We start from the raw sequence: 23,130 nt of genomic DNA on the forward strand, positions 1-23,130 counted from the left end.
CTTGTCGAATGCACGTCCCTTTGATTATTCCGCCGCAACGTCTCTGGGTGCTTTTTTTTCTTCTCAAATCAGCAAGAGGGTCTTTTTAAGCACCGAGCAAGTCAGCACGCGGGTTTTGGCGGATAAGTGAGGGTCGGAGTGGGCAAGGGCACAAATGCTCGACTTAGGCTATCCGTGGATTGCGATGTGTTTGCGCCGAGATGCCCGGTTTCCCGGGGACGTTACGACACTCCCGCGTTACCGTACCGAACGCCTTTCTGCGCCCGCCCCCCTAGCGTTTAGCGCCTGCGCGTGTGTATCATCGTACAGCTGTACCGTTGCAAAAGTTACGGCCAGAGGGAAAAAAGGGCCGCAAAAGCAACAGCTTCGCCCGTCATCTCTTCTCTTTTCTTCTCAACTCTTCTCCCTTTCATACCCCATCTCTCCTCTTCCACAGTATATCCAACCTTCCTGTCTCCTCTCAAGCTTTTGAGTAAGCAGATATGGCTTCCTCTCTCAGACTAACGACTTCTGCCCTCCGCTCGACTTCCCTTGCTGGGAAGCCCGCGGTGCAGTCTGCGGCCTTCAATGGCTTGCGCTGCTACTCTTCCGGCAAGGCCAAGGTATGTAGTCCCTCCAAATCGTGTCCACCTCGTGGTAGGAACTGATTCTGACCGTCAATGCCACAGTCCCTGAAGGAAACCTTCGCCGACAAGATCCCTGGTGAGATTGAGAAGGTCAAGAAGCTCCGCAAGTGTGTACCCTTCTTCTTTTCTCCCCTTACTCCGCCCGATGTTGAACAGAAACTGATGGTCGAATCATAGGGAGTACGGCAACAAGGTCATTGGAGAGGTCACTCTCGACCAGGCCTACGGTGGTGCCCGTGGCATCAAGTGCCTCGTCTGGGAGGTGGGTGATTGATTTTCCAGGCGCATTCGTCTGGGCGAGAGCTAACGTTCAATGTTAGGGTTCCGTCCTGGACTCCGAGGAGGGTATCCGATTCCGTGGCAAGACCGTGAGTAGCACAACACCAAAGAATTGAATGCCGGCATTTTTACTAACGCAATTCCAGATCCCTGAGTGCCAGAAGCTCCTGCCTAAGGCCCCCGGTGGAGAGGAGCCCCTCCCCGAAGGTAGGCGACAGAAAAAAAGAGAATACATCACATCAGACATGACTAATGGACCCAGGTCTCTTCTGGCTTCTGCTGACCGGCGAGATCCCCAGCGAGCAGCAAGTCCGCGAGCTGTCCGCTGAGTGGGCTGCTCGTTCCGATGTCCCCAAGTTCATTGAGGAGCTCATCGACCGCTGCCCCAGCGACCTCCACCCCATGGCCCAGTTCTCTCTGGCTGTCACTGCTCTCGAGCACGAGTCCTCCTTCGCCAAGGCCTACGCCAAGGGTATCAACAAGAAGGAATACTGGGGCTACACCTTCGAGGACTCGATGGACCTGATTGCCAAGCTGCCCACCATCGCCGCCCGCATCTACCGCAACGTCTTCAAGGACGGCAAGGTCGCTCCTGTCCAGAAGGACAAGGACTACGCCTTCAACCTGGCCAACCAGCTCGGATTCGGCGACAACAAGGACTTCGTCGAGCTCATGCGTCTGTACCTGACCATCCACTCCGACCACGAGGGTGGTAACGTCAGCGCCCACACCACCCACCTGGTTGGTAGCGCTCTGAGCTCCCCCATGCTCTCTCTGGCCGCCGGTCTCAACGGTCTGGCTGGTCCTCTCCACGGACTGTAAGGATCTGTCGCCATCTACCAATTTGCGAATTGCGCTAACGAGTTCTACAGGGCCAACCAGGAGGTGCTCAACTGGCTCACCAAGATGAAGAAGGCCATTGGCAACGACCTCAGCGACGATGCCATCCGCAACTACCTGTGGTCGACCCTGAACGCCGGCCAGGTCGTTCCCGGATACGGCCACGCCGTCCTCCGCAAGACTGACCCGCGTTACACTTCCCAGCGCGAGTTTGCTCTCCGCAAGCTGCCCGATGACCCCATGTTCAAGCTGGTCAGCCAGGTCTACAAGATCGCTCCTGGCGTCCTGACCGAGCACGGCAAGACCAAGAACCCCTACCCCAACGTTGACGCTGTACGTGATCCCCCTTGACGTTGCACTGTTGGACCACTCTTACTGACGTTGACTGCAGCACTCTGGTGTCCTGCTCCAGTACTACGGTCTCACCGAGGCCAACTACTACACCGTCCTGTTCGGTGTCTCCCGTGCTCTGGGAGTCCTGCCCCAGCTGATCATCGACCGTGCTCTTGGTGCCCCCATTGAGCGCCCGAAGTCGTTCAGCACTGACGCCTACGCCAAGCTTGTTGGCGCCCAGCTGTAAAAAAAATAGTGTATAGGTAGCTTGTGTGGGGAACCAGGTCCGGCGCCATGACGGGCAGGATGATGCTTCTCCTTTGATTCTTATTTAGTGGACCGGGCAGCGCTGGATCTGCCGTTTTGTTCGATTACGTTTAATGAAACTTGACTAGTTCAAGCGGGCCATGTGTGTCGTTGCGGTGTTGTTTTGTTTTGCGTGATCCTACGTAGTAGTTAGTATGTAGGTATGTTGCGATGGGAGACGTAAGCATTGCTTGTCCCTCAGCCAAGACTAGTCTGAGATGACTCGAGTAGGGTAATTAGTGAGTCAACTCGACAGTCTCGATCGCCGTACGAGCACGGAGGAATTGACTCCCCATCAGTTCCTCTCGAGACGGCCAGGGCGTTGAATAATAGATATGGTCTCAACGCGAATGCTTGTCCTGTTGGGGACGCTGAACTGCCCGTCGCCCAACGGAGCTGCCTCGGCGCCTCACCGTCCGGCCCAAAGCAGGCTAGCGTGTATCTATCCCTGTTGGGACTAGCGTCGGGTCGTGCAGATTGCAAGATTGGGGGCTCCAGCTTAGTTACCCGGCCGAGTTAGTTAGTCTTAGCAGTCCGGGGGGCCTCAGCTCTGCTCCCCCAGCATTATTGTATGCCAGTCTATCTATTAGTGAATTCACTAATAATAAGGTCCTCGTCGCTCTCCCTGCTCTGCTCTGCTGGTCTTTCTCTCTTCCTTTCTTTCTTTCATCTATCTATCTATCTATCTATCCGGTGTCGCTGACTTCTCTCCCTCCGTCTATCGTCGTTTCCATCCTCCTCCCCCAGCCCTCCTAGCTCCTCCCCTTGGATCCATAGCCGATTCCACTGGCCCTGCTGCTGGTCCTTAGCCGTCACCGTTCTCCGATCTCCCGAATCCCATAAAGCGACGAAGCCCCCTACATCCCTTGGTCAGGGCCCCTTTCAGCGTTCCCAGTATCCAGAGATGTCCGCCGCTACCGCTCAGGCCGCCTCCGGCCACAAGATCGAGAAGAAGCCCGTCAAGTTCAGCAATCTGCTGCGTGAGTACATCGCCTGCCGCAATGCAGGATCTTACTGCAGGAGGGAGATGGACAATGTTTCTAACGTCGATGCGCAGTGGGTGCGGGATTGAACCTGTTCGAGTACGTTTTGTTGTCCTGAAATCCACTCGAATCCTGAATTCAAGCTGACCGGAATCTAGGGTTACCTCGCTGGGTCAGGTACAGGCCACCCTCACCTCAATAATTACAATAATACAAGTCATCATGCGCACTCCGCTGACTCGTGATAATAGCCGCTGGAAGTGATCAAGACAACCATGGCCGCCAACCGTCAGGACAGCTTTGCGACGGCCATCGGTCGGATTTGGGGTCGTGGCGGGATCTTCGGCTGTAAGGGCGCCCCTCTCCTGCCGTATGGAGCTGCTGATCACTAATCACGAAATGCAATCGAACAGTTTACCAAGGTCTCATTCCCTGGGCCTGGATTGAGGCCTCCACCAAGGGCGCCGTTCTGCTGTTCGTCGCGTCCGAGGCGGAATACGTCGCAAAGACGTTTGGCGCTGGCGACTTCGTCGCTGGTATCTCGGCCGGTATGACCGGTGGTGTCGCCCAGGCGTATGCCACCATGGGTTTCTGCACCTGCATGAAGACGGTCGAGATCACCAAGCACAAGATGGCTGCGGCGGGTGTCAAGCCCCCCAGCACTTTTGCTACGTTTATGGACATCTACCGCAAGGAAGGTATCCGCGGTATCAACCGTGGTGTCAACGCTGTGGCCATCCGTCAGACGACCAACTGGGGTTCCCGCTTCGGTCTGTCCCGTCTGGCGGAGACCGCTATCCGCAACGTCACTGGCAAGGACGAGAAGCAGAATCTCAATGCGTTCGAGAAGATCCTCGCGTCGGGTCTGGGAGGTGGTCTGTCCGCCTGGAACCAGCCGATCGAGGTCATCCGTGTGGAGATGCAGAGCAAGAAGGAAGATCCCAACCGCCCCAAGAACCTGACCGTCGGCAAGACCCTGAAGTACATCTACGAGAGCAACGGTCTGAAGGGTCTATACCGGGGAGTCACTCCTCGAATCGGCCTGGGTATCTGGCAGACTGTGTGCATGGTTGCTCTGGGTGACATGTAAGTTGTCTTTTCTTTTTCTTTCCCTTTTCCCTTTCGTCCGTTGATCAGCACCCACGCGGTGTTGTACTCTTTATTATTGGTCATGTGACAACCGAGGTATCCGAAATCGCTGACATGTGGATCTCCTTTGAACCGAGCAGGGCCAAGGAAGCAGTCGAAAAACTGACTGGCGACAAAGTCACCGCGAAGCATTAGAAGAGGGTTGAGATGCCTTTTTCCATGTTGGAAGCGAGTATTGCCGGGTAGATCTTTTGCCGTCTTGACCGGTACGAATTGTAGGAGTCGGGACAGAATATTAATAAGGAACCGATTTGCACAAAAGCTGATTACGCCAAACCTTTCATTGTTGAGTTCTCTCGTGTTAGACGTATTATTATGGTATAGAGTATTATGCAGTATCTACATGTTCAAACATGCCAGTTAGCCGACTATTATGCGAATACTATCATACGCTGTTACATCACTATAGTAAACATGAAGTATTTTTGTAACTAAACACACTCGAAATGCAAAAGATAGAATTGTTTCAAAGATAACAGTTGCTTTCCATAACGAATAAAAAGCAATAACTTCGTTAAGTTATAATTCATTGTTGAGCTTACAGAGCAAATAGTATAAATGTGGATAAATAATCGAGTCTCAAAATAATACCCGTCCGGATTCGGACTTGAGTCGTTTTGCTCCGATGCGGAAGTCGGAAGTAAAGCCTGACATTCGATATCGGAGGTTTTACCTCTATGCTTATTTCTTTCTCTATTGCTATCGGAGTATATTATAATATATGGCTCGAAAGGGGCTGTGGATTATAATAACCTGTTATAATAATATAATATTGTCTATTTGTATTGGTTTTTTTTTATCTCTCTCTTTCTCGTTCTTTCACCTGAAACAACTAAGTAAGTATATCTAGTGCTAGGTAAGATCCTCCAGCCTAGATACAGGACCTACAATATGAAACGAGCTCATAGCTAAAGATACCGCTCTTTGAACCGTCATAGTCGTGATCTCAGGACTGTCTAGGTTATCGTATGCTCGAGTCCTCTATCTATCTTTGTGGGCCATAACTACTGTTTTCAAATGCATTATATAAACTGTGTCGTCGTATGTTAAATCATGATGCGCTGGATAGCTGTCTGCATTGCATACTTAGCTGCTGAGATTGTTGTCTTGTGCTGCAGGCCCTTGACTAAAGAGTTTCTCAGGAATTCTAGGGCGAGTGAAATATCTTAGAGTAGATCGGATAGTAAATAAATATTCTGAAAAATCAGTCCGCGAAGGGAAGAAAAAGCATACGCAAACTGAAATCATTGGCGTTATGGTAATTCTCTAGGATTAGCAGCTAGGTTTCATACGTCTTCGTTGAATAAATTCGGTCTAATCTTCCTTAGAGATATTCGGGTCTATGGTATCTCTGTTTGCCATTTCTCCACTTGGTCTATCTATCAAGTGACACTACCACACTGCACTCCTCATCGAAAATCGCCTCAGTGAAACCAAAGAACTATTGGAATTCATATGCCCCAGATCTGACTTGAGGATAATATCGATCGACACTATATTCCATTCCTATGGGTATATTCCATTCATATGGGCAATGTAAGCGAGCCCACGATAATGTAAACAGGAGCGATAAAAGTCCAAATGGTAACGAACTGTCTATAGTTTATTTAAAGGCGAGTAATATATATGTATATATATACTCTTGGCAGGCTAACGCTGCATAATGCTTGGGATTCTGTGGTAAGCTTAGACAGACTATTTATTCCTATAGTTGGAGCTCGTCGTAGAGAAGGTGTGGGAGGACTTTGTCAGATTACTTGGCTAAGTAGGGAGTCTTTAACTTCTTTCTTGTTAATGAAAACCTTTCTGTCAGATTGATTTGTGAGATATGAATCGGTCGTTCGTTATGCAGGTGCCTAGTTAATATATTACCTTGTTCACCTATAGGAATGAATAACAGGGTTAAAGTGGGAATATTCCCTGATCCACACAAGTGTAATGGCGTTAACTGGGGTGCACAGTATAATCCAACTAAATCGTGCATAAATGAAATACTTAAGTTCACAAAAGAGCTAACAAATAAGTACCTATGGGATCAAATCCTTTTCTGTAATTATTTGCCTCGGCAACTTACCATGTCCTTCGGGTCTATCAAGATGAAATAAGCCGGGTGGAGAAAACGCATACTGCTGTAGAAGAAACCAGTTCGACTATTTAACCGTGCTAGTCTAATTTGTATCTCCTCCGATCATCAAATATCTAAGCGGTTTGATAATCACCAGACTCTTCAAGCGGAGTTTCTTCGTATGGATATCACCCAGACCATTCGGGGACCTGTTCATTGAGATGGGCTCTTTGGCCTGCTGAACGAAGATTGGTGACATGACCTTCCCTAAGCAGACAGCTGCAAAATAGTCTAGTTACATGGATAAGCTACTGCGAGACCGTTATCGTCTAACTATACAGTCGAAGTTAACCAGAGAGTTGTTTCACTGTTTTTACCAATAATGTTCTGTATTGGGCCCGCATGCCTTCATATCCATCCCGAAGGACACGAGATACGGAGTACAGGTTGATGGATCATGGAACCCATTAGAGACATAATCTACCAGGCGAACACGTTAGCTGAAAGATCCTCATGTAGTTCAGGCCCTCTCCCGTTAGTGGGCTCGCGTGGCGTGGCCGGTGCCCGAGGTTGAACTTTAACGATCAACACTATTGTTTATGGTAGATCGCCTACCGAGGCCTATGCCCCCGAGGGATTCGACCCCCTGAAGATCTAATCATCGCTCAGGTGCGGAGAACTGTTGGATCTTTTCTTTAAGTTCCAATAGAGTGTCGATCTCCAGTATCTAGGACCCGACCTGAAGGATCCTGCGCGATACTCCACAGCCAGATGTAGCATGGACGTGGTCAGAAACGGTATCGTGGGATCTGCGATGGCGGAATCGCGATTCATGTACCTAGCACACGGGAAAACGATCTTGTGAGTATACTCTCACAGAAGCCGCATAGGTAACAGTGCGTGCTCTTAGCTCGTATGAACTGTCGATGGGGGAGATATATGGCGTATCAGCCTTCTCCTCGGGAGCATCCGTCCCAGTGTTATTCAGATGTCCTTATTTCGCTATAGTCGAATATACCTCGTACAATTGATGCTCATTACGATTCCGACGACAATCGTCGGTTGACTTCCTAGATACGCATGGCCCATAATGCATCTGTTTCGCATAATAGTCCTCATCGCGACGACCCTACCAGTCGTGCGTGTCGCTGGAGAATCAGATTCGAAACTACCAGCCCTGCCTCGGTGCGCTGTATGCGTTTCCTTCTGCCTCTCTTTGGTTGTTTAGACTCCGTCTGATGATATAGTAGCTTGCGTGCAAGCAACAAGTGCTCGTTAATCACACATCTTCATGCTCGACCACCGACACGACATGTCTCTGCTCTGATACCCAATATCAAACTGCTCTTGCCGACTGTGCCATGGTGAGCTGTTCCGTTCGAGAAGCGTTAAGTAAGTAATTCATCACTACGATCATTACCAGCAGTTCTGATATCCTAACCAAATCATTGCCAGCGGCCAAATTTGTGGAGTCCCGCCAATGCAACATCCCTATCCGCCGGCGCTATGCTGTAGCAGATGCTGGCACGATTATACCGTTCGTATTCGCCACTGTTCTCGTCATGATCAGGATCACTGCCAAATCCATGCGTCTGGGAGGTGGCTGGGGTCCTGATGACTTCACTATTGTTGCTTCATATGTGAGAAGTATCCTTGTTCTGGTATAACCCGCTTTTAACATTCCACTAACTAGAGTATACAGGCATTGGCAATAGTGGTATTCTCACTAAATATTTCAAGTAAGGATTATGAAAGGACCGATATTGCGTGGTTGATAATTGATCAATTCCAGTGGTCCGTTATGGCTTCGGTATGAATATATGGGACATTTTCCCACTAGACAATATCACCAAAGCATACAAGGTCCGTTTGTCTCTTCAATATCTTGAAAGAACCACTATGCTGACTTATTTCACTCAAGTATTTCTACGTCTTCATCCTAGCATACAAAGGCCTCATATCTCTCGCTAAGATTTCCGTCTGCCTGTTCCTACTACGAATCTTCCAGTCCAACATATTCCGCTACACCGCGTACACTATGATTGGAATTAACTCTGCTGTCGCTATCAGTTGGATCATAGTGGATGCTTTCCACTGCGTTCCCGTTCATTTAGCATGGACGGGCTGGCAATACCCAGAACAAGGGAAATGCATCGACTTCAACGCCGCGACCTTCGCCAATGGCTTTGTCAACATCGCAGTCGACACGATCATGGTGATTATGCCTGTCTACGAAATCATGAAGTTGACCTTGTCTTTTCGCAAAAAGATAGGTGTCGCTTTTATGTTTGCTATTGGCTTGGTGTGAGTATAAACCCTGCTATATTTTTGCATCACTTGTATTTACTTCGTTGGATCGATAGGTTGGCTGCCATCGGGGTTATCCGTGTGATTGTCTTCTCCTACAATAGTTCATCTGCAAATCCCACATGTAAGTGCATCCGCCAAAACGCAGAAAAAGAAAAAGCCAGTACAGCAAAGCTAACTCAACTCTTCCAGGGGACATGCAAGCCCTCAACCACTGGTCCGTAATCGAATGCCAAGTCGCCATAATCTGTGCCTGTCTACCTGCAACTCGAGTCTTCATCGCACACATCTTCCCTGGTGTATTCCAGTTCACAACCGGCCATGTTTCAAGTTATCAATCGCAGCCGTGCCGGCCCAGACAAACGCGACATCTAAATGAAACCAGCCGCATTTCACAGAAGATCTCATATACAGTTGATTATAGCGATGAGCGGGGCGAATCGAGGAGTTCTGTGCAGCTTGTAGATGTTGAAATGGCGAAGCATCAAATTAATTGAATGAAGAAATGGGATGGGATTGTTACGTTATGTTTTATTGGAATGTTGGTGGGAGTTTTTTTTTGGCTTTTATCTGGGTATGTACTGTACATATTTCCTTTCTTCCTTCGCAGGGTTTTATAATTGGTTAGGCTTGTTGTATATTTATAACTGTAATACATTAACTATTTTAAACTTGACTAGTGAACAGGATTAATTCATAGGATTTGACGTTTACTTATTTTTTTACTTTATCCGGTCATCGGAAATGGCCCCAAACTCTTCCGAGAATTGGCGATCTTTGTCCAGACAGATTATTGGCTAGGAGGACTACCAGAGCTCTAAGACTCGAAACATGAACTATACGCCGATTCCATGGTATTTAATTCATGAACAATCTTATGGTAGTACAGATAAACAAATTCCCACGGTATCTGTGGCGCTCCAAATCCGGGGTACAATTAACGGGCTCTCAGTAGTCACGTGGGGCCGAGGTTAAAGTACTTACGCACGTATTATTATTGGAGATCCCCTGAACCGTTTGCGGCTTAATCAATAATATCCCGAGCGGTTTGGTGGCTTCATTAATGGTCCCGATAAGATGACAGTCGCATCAGGGATTCCATTGACGAAAAAGTATGGATACTCGCAGCGAAATGGACTAACACATGTTTCTCTGGAGTTTCATTGTTCGAGAAATCCGAAAATCAAAGCCATTACCCTTTGAATTGTTGCTGTGTCGGTTCCTTCGTCCGCATTTTGCTTCTCTTCAATCCTCAGTTGACTGCTCATGTACTTATTTGGATAAAGATACCACTTGTAGCTCAGTTCATCAGAGCCTGAGCCAGCTTGAGTAATCGACAGCGCCACCAGCCAGACACCTTAATTTTGCTCTTGACTGGTCTTGAACCCGGTCTCACACAAATGGCGACCAAAGCAACTGCTGAAAATCCTTTATCGGAATTTGTACGCCTTTCCTCGTCGATCTACATCAAAGAACCGACGGGCACATTGGGGAGTGATAGTGCTATTCCATCCACTATTGTGCTGTCTTCTTGGATGAATGCTCCTCCCCGAGCTTTTATCAAATTCGTCAAGGAATACGCTCGTCTTGCGCCAAACTCGCGGATTATTTTCATCCTCAACACTTCTTCTCATATCTTTTTGCGCGAGGCTCGCCAGCGCTCGCGTTTGATGCCTGTCGTTGAGGCTGTCCGCAACACCGCATCCCCACGCGAACCTGTATTTCTACACATCTTCTCCAATGGAGGAAGCTTGGCCGCGACGCACCTGGTCAAGACATACCGTCAAGTGACAGGTTCATCCCTGATCGTCCCTTCGATGGTCATCGACAGCGCGCCTGGGAGAGCCACTATCCGCACAAGTGCCAAGGCATTGTCCTATGCTCTGCCAAAGCACCCCATTCTGCATCGCCTCTGTCTGAGCATCGTCTATGCCTTTCTGATTGGCAACTGGTTTCTTAACAAAGTCTTCCGACAGCCAGACGTTATCGAGTTAACACGCCAGGCACTCAACGACGCAAGCCTTTTTGGCGTCTCAGGGGATATCAAGCGAAGATGCTATATATATTCGGATGAAGATGAATTAATCAAGTCATCGGACGTGGAGGAACATGCCAGCGAAGCTGAGGCAAGTGGCTGGATTGTTGAGAGGGCCAAATTCCATGGCAGCGCCCACGTGGCGCACATGCGGACAGACCCTCAGAAGTACTGGGTCATTATTGAGAGATACTTGCGGTACAGTGTGGATGGTGAATCTGAAAAATCAAAAGAGGAGTTAGTCCAGTGACAGGACGGAACATAAGTGAAGTCCATGTACATACGCTCTTCAGTGTACATACATACTTAAAACATCTGTGGACTGGGTGGACTAATGCTTTTCTGACTATGCCAAGTGCAGAGGTAGAGACATCGTCTCTTTTGTTTTAGATTCGTTAAACCTGCAGTATAAATTGCTTATTCTTCTTGTGGATAGATTTGAACTCTCAAAACATTGTCAGAAATGCGCCACCGCTTGATGTTGCCATAATACAACCCTGAAACCTTCCTTCCCTCACAGAGAATTCTACCTTCGTTCTCAGCAACAAAGTCGGAAACGAATCATGATACTAGTGGAATGTTCTACGCCTGGTAGTCCCATTTGCTCTCACTGGGTCGGATCATGTCATACTTGTCTGAGTTTGTGCGTTTCCAAGATGACGGCATATCAGTGCGGAATTCCAAGGTTCAAGAGTTGTTATAACTACTACATAGGTATTCTAGATTGTTTTCAAAGGTTCGCATCACACGGAACGCCAAAGGCTTATCGCATGTCCAAGAACATATTGCCTGACTTTGACCTGTAGGGCACCCCTGCAATTTCCCATGTCCTCGAAGCAGCACGTTCTATCATAAAATGTCCCCCTTTAAGCACATCCTTTCGAGTCCATTCCGGGACTTGATTGCTATCTATCCTGCGTGTGCTGTGGCATATAATATGAGCCAAGTCTGTGTACATAAAGCTTTCGCTGAACCACGGAAACCGTCAGAAATCCCAGCTCTTCTCGTTTCCCACTAGTTATTCAAGACATGACATCAACGCTTGGCGAATACATCTCGTTTATTCCACACCAATTGTTTCTAAAATATCAGATGTCGAAAGGTCACGGATATAAAAACCGATGGCTCTAATGAGCTGGAACATCAATAGCCTTTCAGCACCAGTCCCAGGTTAATACACACGCAGCTGACATATTTTGATAGTAAGAGTGACGCGGAAGAGTGGTCACGCTTTGGTATACAGAGCGAGGCCCGCCACTGAGCAGTTGCAACAGGAGCTTTGATTCCTGAGAAATGCAGCAGCTGAACTGAACTGAGAACCATATCTACGTCGATAGATGGGTTTGGCTGAAACTGCAGATACATGACTAGTCATATTGTCCTTCAAAAACAGATCTCATTTTCCGATAGCGATCGCTTACTTCCCGGCAAGTTCACCGCGGCGGAGAGATTCACATCGTTCATTAATAGTCCAGACCTCTCACGCTAGGAAAATCCTAGTGCGTGTAACTGTGCTTCGAAAGACTTAATTACGAGCTTCCTGGATGGTTGAGAGAAAGGCACTCGGGTCATAAGGTACTGTCCCCGTGTATTTCAGTCGATATCTGTTGCGCTATCATCTATATGCAATGTGCTATTGAATAATAGGGTCATGCAACCCCCCCCCCCCCCCCCCCCCCCCCCCCTCTCTCTCTCTCATACTTTGGATTTCTCGCGTGCTGGTAGACATTGTGTGATGATGAACGCTAATCGTGCGCAGACTTACAGACATGTCGTTCCAACAGGTCCCTAGAGTAGAGACCTTTAAGCTCCCGAAGCAGAAAGAAGTGCGAACAAAGCTTCCGGGGTACGGCCTGCCTTTGGACTATGTACCAAAAGCGAAGAATCTTTATGGGGTCGAAGTCAAATCATTGTTTCCCACCGCCCTTGACGATAGAGACATTGGGAATGGTTATATCAAGTAAGAAGCTTTCCCCACATCCTCTCTTATTTGTGAGCAACTCAGCTAAGAGTAATATCTACAGTCAGCCTCTTCTCCCACTTAGGGAGATTGAGATGATGAAAGCCATGGAGAACCTTACAGAAAACGAACAATGGCATGTCAAGGTAAGTTGATCTTATATTTGGTCTACAAGTCTCTCCTTCTCAATCAATTTATCCTCATACATATAAAAACTACCTCCTTCGCTTGTACTTGTCACGTCTAACTCCGTATCAGGTCTATGACGATGTCATAGCCAATAGATGGAAGAAAGAAATAATGGACTCTTCAATCGAGATCACTCCTCTTATGGCCGACTGGATCATTGAGGAGTTGAGGTTCAAAGCCAAAATTTACGAGCGCTCTAAAGCAATCGGCTTCTACAACGGTGACGTGACTAAGTCGGACGACATTATAGACCCTGCCCTCAGAAATAGACTGTTGGAAACTAGTAAAGGGCTCGAAGATCCCCAGCAGCACTTGAATGCATACACACCCGACTCGGGGGGAACGGAGCTCGACTTGGTCCAGCCGACTCTGTTTCCTTTGATCTTCGGACGGAGCCGAGTCCTAAAGGATAAGGTAATCGGTATAGACGACGCACTTGAACATATCGGACAGGGCGAGGTCATTCCGAAACCAGACGACCCCGGGATCACTCGAGAAGATATGGTGTGGAGGATCTACTCTCGGTCTGACATTAATGTGAAACCATTCAGCACCGATTTCCAAATGCTTCCCTCAGAGGTTCAGCTGGGGACAGATGGGAAATGGCATCTGGCCAGCTACGTCAATAATCTCCACCCGGTGAAGTTCAAGGAGCTTTACGGAGTCCTTGATGAAATAATAGACAGAGTCGCGGGGCTTTGGGAGATGACCTTGACACCAGTAAAGGATATGCTCCATTCGAGGGCCCGGGTCGAATATCACAAAGTGGAATACGAGCCTATCTCCGAGGAAGCGAAAGAATCCCGTCCGGTCAAGGAGCCCAGTGAGACAGAAGCCGAATACGAAGCTCGCGTCCAAGAATGGAAGATGCGGCATTACCGGGTCAAACAGCCGGATGTTGGAGAATTTCGACCATGGGCCGTTCCCAAGTTCATGATAGAGCACCTTCCGGAAGACCAGCCCAATCCACTTCGCATCGAGGAGCCAGTCAGGCTCAAAGAGGAATATGGCGAACGCGGACTGCAGGTTTTTGTTAGGGTCATGAAAATCGAACTTTCTCCCGAACGTCCTGAATACTCAAGTGAATTCCACGTTGAGGGCCAGATGGTCAGTCACCCTTCCCTTCCTTCCCTTCCCTTTGCTTTCTTTTCATTTGACAAGCTAACAAGCTATTGTTTCAGAACGAACGCATCTGCGCATCAGCGCTCTATTACTATGATTCAGAGAATGTCCAAGGCGGCCGCATGACATTCCGCCAGGCCACAGACACAGGAAGTATCTCCGAAATCAAATACGAACCAGGTGATAGCGTCTGGCTCAAGCAGGTATTCGGACTCGACAACGGCGCACCTTTAGTGCAAGAAGTCGGATCATTGAGCACCAAAGTCGGCCGTGTGATCTCATACCCCAGCACCTTGCAGCATCGCATCGAACCGCTCCGATTAATTGATCCCTCGAAGCCTGGATATCGCAAGATTCTGGGTCTTTACCTCGTCGACCCGAATATTCGCATCATCTCGACTGCGAATGTCCCTCCGCAGCGTCTGGACTGGACTGATGGGTCGGATAACCTGCAGCGTGCGCTCAGTAACATGTCGATCGAGGAACAGGATAAGGTTCTTGATCGACGGGACCGGTTCCCCTTCACAATTGAGGAGGCTCATGAGTTCCGCAAGAGGCAGCGTAAGGAACGGATTGAGTTTTTGAAATACCAGGATGTGGCCTTTACTTCCAACCATGTGGTGGTCTAGTGCTGTATGTTGGGGGGTCGGGCAACTTTTTGTTTGTTGAAGTTATTAATAGGAAAACTAGATTGGATTATAGCAATCAATTCTGTTGTCGTTTAACAACTATAACTGCAGTTAGTCGACGTAGGAAGTCACTTACGATTTTCAGCCATGCGCATATACCTTGTTCTATCGAGATCAACTAGATCTCTATATAAATGAAAGCAGGATTCCATGAATATCATACCATTCTATGCTATGTCATGCTATGCTATGCTAATCGGTACCTAGTGCGTAAAGCTTCATTTTTCTTTTCACCAAAAAGGACAAACCAAACCGATTGAGAAAAAGAAAAAAAGGAACCGCCCGCGCTATGCAGATGCTGAATACGAGTAGAAGTACAGAAATGAAGAGTACAGACAGACTTTTGCGGACGTAGTCGACATCAAATGAACAGAGACAACAACCCGTAAACATAAACACCGTGGTGTTTCTTTATCGACCTCTCGACTCTGGGAATTCATCTTCCAGCTTCAACCGCGCAGTGACGTTCATACTGAACAGTTCCTGGATGAGGAGCTTAGCCGCGTAGGGGATGACCATTTTCACGACGCCGCGGGAGCTCTTGCATCGCTGACACCAATTGAGGTAGCCCATGAAACCGCACTGTTCGCACACGTCGACTTCGTGGCGATCAGATGAGATCATGAGACGCTCGAGCAGGAGTTGACTGGTACCGTAGGCGATCAGACAGTCACGCTCCATCTCTCCGAGACGGAGACCACCGTCGCGGGATCGACCTTCGGTGGGTTGGCGGGTGAGGGTAGCGCGAGGACCGCGGGCACGGGAGTGCATCTTGTCTTGAACCATGTGCTTCAGTTTCTGGTAGTAGATGGGACCGGTGAAAACGTAGAAGGGGAGGGCTTCACCGGTGATACCGGAAGTAAGATACTCTTTTCCACCGTAACTGAATCCCTTGTCGACGAGGATAGCGGACATTTCTTCGACGGGGGAGCCGCCGAATGCAGTACCGTAGCCGTGCTGGCCAGAGAGGACACCGGCCTTTCCAGCCACAAGCTCCAGCATCTTACCGACTGTCATACGCGAGGGGAAACCATGAGGGTTCATGATAATATCGGGGACGATGCCACTGTCAGTGAAAGGCATGTCGGCTTGTTCGGCGATAATACCAACAACACCCTTCTGACCGTGACGGGAGGAGAACTTATCACCGACTTCTGGACGACGAGTCTGTCTCGTCTGGACCTTAATGAGCTGACTCTCTCCTTCAGTCACCGAGATCATGACCTTGTCGATGTAGCTGGGGTCGGGCAGCTTGTAAGTCATAGGAGCCGGGAGGTACGAGACCGGCTTCCCGACATCAGACCCGAAGCCAGATGAGAGAGCATTCTCTGGAGTGACCTTGTTGATGTACACTTCACCTGCGCTGACCTGCTCCCCCACAGCGGCCAAACCGTCACTGTCCAGAAGGGCGTGCTTCCTGATCGGAGCGTCATTCTCATATTGCGGACCGGTGAGTTTATCCTTGCTACCGTTCGAGTAGCTCTTGAGGTTAGTTGCGTATTTCCGGAAGACCTGGCAGCGTCCGAAACCTCTGTCCACGGAACCCTTATTCAGGACGAGGGCATCCTCAATATCGTAACCGGAGTAACTCATGACAGCCACTGTGGCGTTCTGTCCAGCAGGGAGCTGGTCGTATTTGACAAGCTCGATGGTCCGTGTCTTGACCATTGGTTTCTGCGGATATACCATGAGGTAGAGAAGGGAATCGATACGGAGAAACTGGTTCGAAGCAATGGCGCCAATGGCTTGTTTACCCATTGCACATTGATAGGTGTTACGGGGGGACTGGTTGTGGTGAGGGTAAGGAATAAGTCCGGCGACTGCTCCTAGGACCGTGAAGGGCTCAATTTCAAGGTGTGTCGTAGTGTCGATGATGTCCTTCTCATACAAAGCAATATTTGAATCGTTCTCCTCGTTCACATCCAGGTACTCTACCAAACCCTGGGCGAGGAAATCATCAAATTGCATAGTTCCATCGCGAAGCTTCTTGAGATGATGTGCCTTCACAAGCGACTTGCCGTTCTCGACGACGATGAGGGGTCTACAAATACGACCATCGTCGGTGGCGATATGGACTGCGGCCTGATGGTGGTTGATGTAGATGCTCACAAACTCCGAAATACGCCCCATGCGTCTTAGCCTTCGGAAGGCATTCAGGAAGTATTTCGGTCGTCTCGTCAACGCCATCGGCGTACCGTTCATCGAGATAATATAGCCTCCATGTCCATAAAGCTCCCGACCACTCATGGTCAGTATATCTTCCGCTCCAAGCATGAAGACTAGTTTGCGCACAGGTTCCTCCTCATCGTTCGTTGTGATGTGTGTCATGAGAGCAAGATTCTTGACCAGACCACATGCTTCTCCTTCTGGGGTGTCTGACGGACACAGCATTCCAAACTGCGACGGTTGCAGTGCTCTGGGACCACTGACCTTTCTGGTCTTCTCAAACTGACTGGATATACGCGTCATCATACCGAGGGCGGCTATGTAACTCAGACGACTGAGAACGTGCGTAACACCAGCACGCTCCATACGGAAACGCTTCAAACTCCAGTTACCGGTCGAGATGGCACGATTCATTCCCTGTGTAATGTGATTGCCATGCATGCTCACCACGCTCCACGCATCGAAAGCCTCTGCACGGACACGCTTGTTCAGGACTTTATCGATATTCATCTTGATATCGAATTGGAATTTCTTGAACAAGTCCTCGAAGAGCAGAGCAAGAAGCTGGCCAGCCAGCTCAAGTCTCTTGTTACCGACATAATCACGGTCATCTACCATCTTCGCGTCATGTTTTGCCATCAGTACACGACGAGCCATGTGGCAGATGTAAATGGCTTTTGGTCGGAAGTTCAGATCCTTCACCTCGATGTGAGAAATAATGACGGAGGCGATAGCCTCGACGGCTTCCTGGACGTGAGTTCTGCTGTAGGCCGACGACTGCTTGCGGTTAATCTTGATCCGCGAGCCGATCCACTGAAGTGCTTGCTGTTGGGTGAAGATTCCAAGCTTGATGGCCTCCTCGAAGTTGATGGCGAAGTCTTCCTGGTAGGCTGTATCGACACCCGCCACCAAAAGCAACATCTCCTTGTCGGAGTGGATCCCCATAGCCTTCAGGAGGATTACCAGAGGAATATCTTCACTGAGCACATTGTGCTTCACGTACAACTTGTCCTTCTTCAGAATGATGTAACTCTTGGACTTGCGCTCGTTGGAAGAACTCGTCACGGAAGCCTGCACGATCTCCTTCTTCGGATCCGTCTCCACAATGATACGATTCTTGCTCAGTTGCTCCTGAACGAGGATAACCTTCTCCGTACCGTTCACAATGAAATAGCCGCCAGGGTCCAGCGGACACTCGTTCAACACGTGCATCTCGGAGGCCGTCTTGTTCGACAGAACACATTTAGAGCTTCGCAACATGACTGGCATTCTGCCAATGGCCACTCCTTTCCTCATAACACGTTGTCGCCCTCGCACGTATTCGAAATCAACCAGAATGGGAGCGGCGTAGGTCATGTCACGAAGTCGACACTCGTTCGGCGTCACAGTCGACTCGAATCCCGCAGGTTCGGTTTGCGGCTCATCCGCACGGCAGGGCCGTCCCACGTAGATGTCTGTGAACTTGATATAAAACTGGTGGTCGACATCGCTGCGAATTGTCGAACTCGCCTGGACGATCTTCTTCAACTGGACTTCAACGAAGTAGTTGTACGAATCGATGTGCTGCTTGACCAATCCCTTCACCTTCAGGAACGCCGGGAGCAGATTCCACTTGTCACGCGCGGTATCGATGGGATCCGTGAGAGATTTGCTGTAGTAGAATGGTTCCAACAGAGCATCGAAGGGATCCGTCCGCCGGTGCTTGTGAGGAGGCGACTGTTCCCTCGATTGTTCCTGATAATCACCGGTCGTCCTATTCTCCGGGACAGTGGTCTGCTGATTTTGCTGCGCCATCCGCTTCCGCTTCAAAGCCGCATCTGAAGTTATGGGGGCCACCTGTTGTTCCATCTCATCAGTAAAATCTTCTTTAGTAACAGCGGGGACGCCGGCATTCCGCACCTGCGAAGCGGGCGCAGAAGTAGGGCCCTCGGCCTGAGGCCTCCTGCGAGGAGGCATGATTACGAGGAAGCCGCCTTCAGCGTTTGCGCAGAATTGTCGACTGTATGGCGGAGAGATGCTGCAGCAGAAGCCGTGCGGCGAAAAAAGAGTTAATAATCCTAGACGGAATAAATCGAGCTCTCCGGCTCTATTTGGTGGAGGGGAAAGATCAGAGGGTCTCCGGCTTATGTAATATAGTCTAATACCGATATGGACTAGTCTGCCGTGACTCACATGTTCTACTGGCACGTGCTTATCAATCACAAATGAGATCAAGCCCTAACTGTCTGCCCTAATTTACCTTAAGCAGACATGCTAGCATCTTACATTGGCGAATACCTCAGTGGTAGATGAGAAGCAAAAAGAGCTTGGTGATAGTGTAGAAGATTAATGTCGCGTTATTCATAATCAATGTACTCTGGAAATTCCACTGAAGCTTTGAATGTTTAATTAGAGTAGTCTGATGCTGTTACGCTAGCTATTTGCAGTAATTATATATTTCCGCAGACCTCGTCTTTGAATTTATCCACACAGAGGATAGAGACACATCTAGCGGACTTAGGGGAATAATAAGAAGCAAGCACTTCTCCCATGTCTATAATAACAGACTTATCAGAAAGAGAGGTAGCATACACCGTAAAATCATGATGAACGTCTCCATGAGACTACTCGCACGGTCTCATGACATTTTCGAGGTTTAACTTGGAGATACAAAGATTGAGCTCCATGGCTACCGGTTCCACATATCCAATTCCAACGTGCCTCGGCTAAGTTAATTATTATAATGACATTTTTAAGTTCTTTTTTGACATGACCTTGGATACATTACAAAGTATAGTTAGAACAACTGCTTCTTAGTGTAACCCGTTCCCGCCGTTTTCGCCCCACAAGGTGGTAGTGGTAGAATTATCGATACCATGACCTCGTTTGTATACTGTATCCGGCGGATATAGCTGCAGTTAGTGCGTTAGGCTTAATTGGATTGGGAGATATCTATACTTTGCTGCCACGGAGATTATTATTATTGATGAGAACTGTCTTAGAATTGGATGTGCCCTTTTTGGTCATACGCGTAATGGCTGAGACACGTCCTTGTAGTTGATTTTGAGATCAACTAGCTACTACGGAGGAAAAGTCTTAAGGAATGATTTCCGAGGCAATGTGCCTTTGTTCTCGTATCTCGTGTTTGAATGTGACAGGCAGTAGTATGACGTGGAGAATGCAAATAAGGAGGTACACGATCCGGGTGGGCACTTCCATATAAAGAATCTCACAGCTGCTCCTGCATTCTCAGGTCCGGGGTTAAGAGCTGAACTGACCATGGCATTGAACAATTGAAGAATATGATTTGCTGTGGTAGGCGCCTAGACAGTCAATGTGTGCCTTGTAAACTGTTGGCAGTTTTACACTGGGCTGATCTTCGATAAGATGCAGATAGATTGGGTGCGAAATGGCACAAGTGCTGCTGCCTGCCTGGTAATTCAGACAAGCAGAAAGTGAACTTCAGGAAAGAACACGTCTGGGACTGCTTTGCTGGCACCAGCACGTCCTGGTCAGGGGACTCAGGAGAAGAGAGCCATCATCCAGGGCTGCGTTAGCTCCCATATCACGAAATGCAGCTCCGTCGGTTCGTTGAACACCGACAGATATTCCTTGCATCTACGGAGACAGTCTCCCGAGCGCCGCATTGAGATTAGTTAGCGCTACCCCTGACAATAGCATTAGTTGACAGGAGATAGTAAGCCAAGAACATTGCTGAGCAGATCATCACGATGCCAGCTAAATGGATCGTAAGACGAGGTTGATCCCACCACTTGCGGTCCGTTTACAGCCGATCGCTGAGACAAAAGAAGACCTATTGTTGCGGGGTCGGGCCACTACGCCCTGCTCATAGTCTTTGCCTTGCTGCTTATCAGTCTCAGGTTTGGCGGTATATGGGACAACTGTCACTGGGCTGCATACGTCCTTTCCATGTAGAGTATCATCTCCTCCATAGCCGAGCGCACAATGCTCGCTTGCCTCATTTTGTGGCAAGATCCAATGGAGCAATGACGCCTTCAGGTAACGCACAGAAGCTGCGGGTTCGCCATCAACCATCATTTTTCTCCGCATTACCGCGGTGAATTAGGCATGTCTTCTCATCAATTCTTATGGGCTCGAATAAAATACTCTATTGAGCCACCCTAGCTTTCCAGTATTTTTATGGCTCTCAATGGCCATCATGTGGAGCTCGCTTGTGTGCGTTTAGATCATGGTAGACGGACGTTGAGAGCTCGGTCACGTGCGGGAAACGACTTATCGAGGAATTTCGATATTCTCGAGGACCTTTGTGCGATCAATTGGCGAGCCCCAGCTGCGCAATTGTTCTAGAACGCATGAAACTTCCATCAGCGGGCACGAAAGCACCGGATCTATGCGTCAAATAATCATAGTCGTCTGAAGACTGCGAAGAAAATAAGCGTGTGGCACTAAGTATGCGGCAGGGAGCGCGGGGATAGACAAGGCGCGTCGACGACTTGACCGGCCGCAGTAGCGAAGCGTGGATCGGTCCACCAGGCCGTGCTTTGTCATTGGCAAAGAAGTGACACCTCATCGGGCATGAAACAGCACGTTTCAACTCGCAATCGGCTTGGAATGTGTGCTTCTCGTGGCATTGACGGCATCTCGGGCTCAGAGACCGTACAATAGATCATGCGCCGATCTATCTTTGTGCACAGGAATGTCAACATGATCCGGGAGCGCCAGAAACAAATGTGACGGGGAAATGAAAGGAGCCCAGGAACTCGAAACAGATCTTGCGATCTGAAGCGCAATAATAATAAGGGCCGACGTTAGGCGCCCAAGGCAAGGCCCCAAAGTGGTCCGCGCCGATTGGATTTGCGCCCTGAGCCTTCGGGACGGCGCCTTATCCCCACAAAGAGCACCACGGCAGAATGCGCTGCTTGTCAGTGAAATGGAGGATTCGAAGGTGGCACCGTGAAGACGAAATCATAGCGGGCTGGATAGGTATCGATCAGCGCTGGATTCGGCCTGTATTCCCTGTCCTGCTACACCGCTCCATTCCCCCTCTTGGGAATGGCATCATTAACGTCAGATCTCGAGGCTTTCTCGAACTCTAATCGTTCCGTGAACGCCAGGGTCTGGCTGATTTCGCCAGTCAATTCGCCCGCGCCATTGGCTGTGGCTTCATGACTTCGTGGCATCCTGGCATTCGGACCTTCTCTTCATCGCATCGAGGTACGGAGGATTGCTATTTGTGCATGGTGGGAGTCGCTGGGTTCTCAAGCTCCGAATATGGTACAGCGTTCGAAGGGTCTTGATCCGTGGAACGAGCCTTATGCAATCCATGGCTGACCGGGCTGTTGAGCCCCTCACTGATACCCGCAATAAGAGCAGTCCAATCCTTCTATCTTTGTTCGGCCGGCACCCTTGGAACCATTGAAGAACAATCGACCGCGAAAAGAATCGTGTCGCGAACCAAAGAGTGGGCGTGTTATGGTCCCCATAATAAGAGCGGTTTCTTGGGGGGTTTTTTTTTCTGCACTGGATTGTTTTGTTGACCGGCACAACAGGAGTCGGCTGTCCGCGTGTCTGCAGCTGGTCCTCAATCGTCACATTTCTCAATGGAGGGGGTGAGGCAACGGTATCGGGTGACTACTGGTGGATAGTACGATCCAGGCACGTTTTGCACACACTGCACGTCCCACAGCTTGGCCCGGCGCCATTTCCGCTATCGCGGTGCGAACAGGAGTACGGATAGGTAGCAGGAAGTAGTAGGTACTTCGTGTCATGTATTATTATTCCATGCAGTAGACTCCCATACTCCATACTTTCAGTTGTAACTTTAAGGAGCAGCAATCCTGCAGAGCAAATGAGGCAGGCCCCTCGAACAGCGCAGCAACGCACAGGGTACAACGTGCACCGTGCTCTCGAAAGGGCCATCAGCTAGGTGGTCTGGGAGACGTCCTCAGACGTCTGAACTCGGATGGAGCGCGAGAGCAGCACTACCGGACGCCGGCGCAGAAGTACCATACCGGGTGTGACTTTGCTGGCAGGTGCCTGGCGGCTAAGAGAAAAATAAACCAGCTAAGGAGCAAATTAGCACTACCCTCGATGGTGGGATAGGGAGCTTCACGAGGGCTT

At 49.2% G+C, this 23,130-nt stretch overlaps 6 protein-coding genes across 6 annotated transcripts; 5 read left to right on the plus strand and 1 right to left on the minus strand.

Moving 5' to 3' along the window:
* Window positions 1-482: 482 nt before the first annotated feature.
* On the plus strand, window positions 483-2,325 carry C8Q69DRAFT_510573 (citrate synthase mitochondrial precursor; the record flags this gene model as incomplete). The annotated part of the gene is made up of 8 exons (XM_028633200.1): window positions 483-602; window positions 669-733; window positions 804-888; window positions 947-994; window positions 1,052-1,112; window positions 1,168-1,723; window positions 1,778-2,078; window positions 2,137-2,325. The coding sequence occupies 8 exons, from the start codon at window positions 483-485 to the stop codon at window positions 2,323-2,325; spliced, it is 1,425 nt and encodes a 474-aa protein (XP_028481446.1).
* A 570-nt stretch (window positions 2,326-2,895) lies between these two features.
* Window positions 2,896-4,966, plus strand: C8Q69DRAFT_481131 (putative mitochondrial DNA replication protein). Its single transcript, XM_028631574.1, has 6 exons — window positions 2,896-3,364; window positions 3,442-3,466; window positions 3,526-3,544; window positions 3,619-3,715; window positions 3,781-4,453; window positions 4,597-4,966. Exons 1-6 carry the CDS (start codon window positions 3,289-3,291, stop codon window positions 4,649-4,651), a joined length of 945 nt encoding a protein of 314 aa, XP_028481447.1. The 5' UTR covers window positions 2,896-3,288; the 3' UTR covers window positions 4,652-4,966.
* A 2,705-nt stretch (window positions 4,967-7,671) lies between these two features.
* On the plus strand, window positions 7,672-9,547 carry C8Q69DRAFT_493807 (hypothetical protein; the record flags this gene model as incomplete). The annotated part of the gene is made up of 8 exons (XM_028632195.1): window positions 7,672-7,773; window positions 7,832-7,973; window positions 8,037-8,221; window positions 8,284-8,320; window positions 8,374-8,444; window positions 8,503-8,885; window positions 8,945-9,012; window positions 9,081-9,547. 8 exons carry the CDS (start codon window positions 7,672-7,674, stop codon window positions 9,383-9,385), a joined length of 1,293 nt encoding a protein of 430 aa, XP_028481448.1. The 3' UTR covers window positions 9,386-9,547.
* A 529-nt stretch (window positions 9,548-10,076) lies between these two features.
* Window positions 10,077-11,330, plus strand: C8Q69DRAFT_117179 (hypothetical protein). Its single transcript, XM_028625169.1, has one exon. The coding sequence runs from the start codon at window positions 10,289-10,291 to the stop codon at window positions 11,171-11,173; it is 885 nt and encodes a 294-aa protein (XP_028481449.1). The 5' UTR covers window positions 10,077-10,288; the 3' UTR covers window positions 11,174-11,330.
* Window positions 11,331-12,398: 1,068 nt separating this feature from the next.
* On the plus strand, window positions 12,399-14,951 carry C8Q69DRAFT_117169 (hypothetical protein). Its single transcript, XM_028625168.1, has 5 exons — window positions 12,399-12,498; window positions 12,683-12,883; window positions 12,948-13,029; window positions 13,142-14,179; window positions 14,254-14,951. Exons 2-5 carry the CDS (start codon window positions 12,693-12,695, stop codon window positions 14,821-14,823), a joined length of 1,881 nt encoding a protein of 626 aa, XP_028481450.1. The 5' UTR covers window positions 12,399-12,498; window positions 12,683-12,692; the 3' UTR covers window positions 14,824-14,951.
* Window positions 14,952-15,042: 91 nt separating this feature from the next.
* Window positions 15,043-19,150, minus strand: C8Q69DRAFT_481141 (hypothetical protein). The gene is made up of 2 exons (XM_028631575.1): window positions 18,949-19,150; window positions 15,043-18,885 (listed from the first exon to the last, which is right to left on the minus strand). Exons 1-2 carry the CDS (start codon window positions 19,003-19,005, stop codon window positions 15,295-15,297), a joined length of 3,648 nt encoding a protein of 1,215 aa, XP_028481451.1. The 5' UTR covers window positions 19,006-19,150; the 3' UTR covers window positions 15,043-15,294.
* Window positions 19,151-23,130: the final 3,980 nt, after the last annotated feature.

This window comes from Paecilomyces variotii (assembly GCF_004022145.1).
Source record: "Paecilomyces variotii strain CBS 101075 chromosome Unknown C8Q69scaffold_16, whole genome shotgun sequence".
Classification (NCBI taxonomy): Eukaryota; Fungi; Ascomycota; class Eurotiomycetes; order Eurotiales; family Thermoascaceae; genus Paecilomyces; species Paecilomyces variotii.

Bases quoted from the DNA above. Each gene is read 5' to 3' on its own strand.
- C8Q69DRAFT_481131 (XM_028631574.1), top strand. From the start codon at position 3,289: ATGTCCGCCGCTACCGCTCAGGCCGCCTCCGGCCACAAGATCGAGAAG. The intron at 3,365-3,441 runs GTGAGTACATCG...GTCGATGCGCAG, and splicing joins CAAGTTCAGCAATCTGCTGC to TGGGTGCGGGATTGAACCTG. The intron at 3,716-3,780 runs GTAAGGGCGCCC...GCAATCGAACAG, and splicing joins TCGTGGCGGGATCTTCGGCT to TTTACCAAGGTCTCATTCCC.
- C8Q69DRAFT_481141 (XM_028631575.1), bottom strand. From the start codon at position 19,005: ATGCCTCCTCGCAGGAGGCCTCAGGCCGAGGGCCCTACTTCTGCGCCC. The intron at 18,886-18,948 runs GTGCGGAATGCC...ATGGAACAACAG, and splicing joins CTTCTGCGCCCGCTTCGCAG to GTGGCCCCCATAACTTCAGA.
- C8Q69DRAFT_117179 (XM_028625169.1), top strand. From the start codon at position 10,289: ATGGCGACCAAAGCAACTGCTGAAAATCCTTTATCGGAATTTGTACGC.
- C8Q69DRAFT_117169 (XM_028625168.1), top strand. From the start codon at position 12,693: ATGTCGTTCCAACAGGTCCCTAGAGTAGAGACCTTTAAGCTCCCGAAG. The intron at 13,030-13,141 runs GTAAGTTGATCT...ACTCCGTATCAG, and splicing joins ACGAACAATGGCATGTCAAG to GTCTATGACGATGTCATAGC. The intron at 14,180-14,253 runs GTCAGTCACCCT...CTATTGTTTCAG, and splicing joins TCCACGTTGAGGGCCAGATG to AACGAACGCATCTGCGCATC.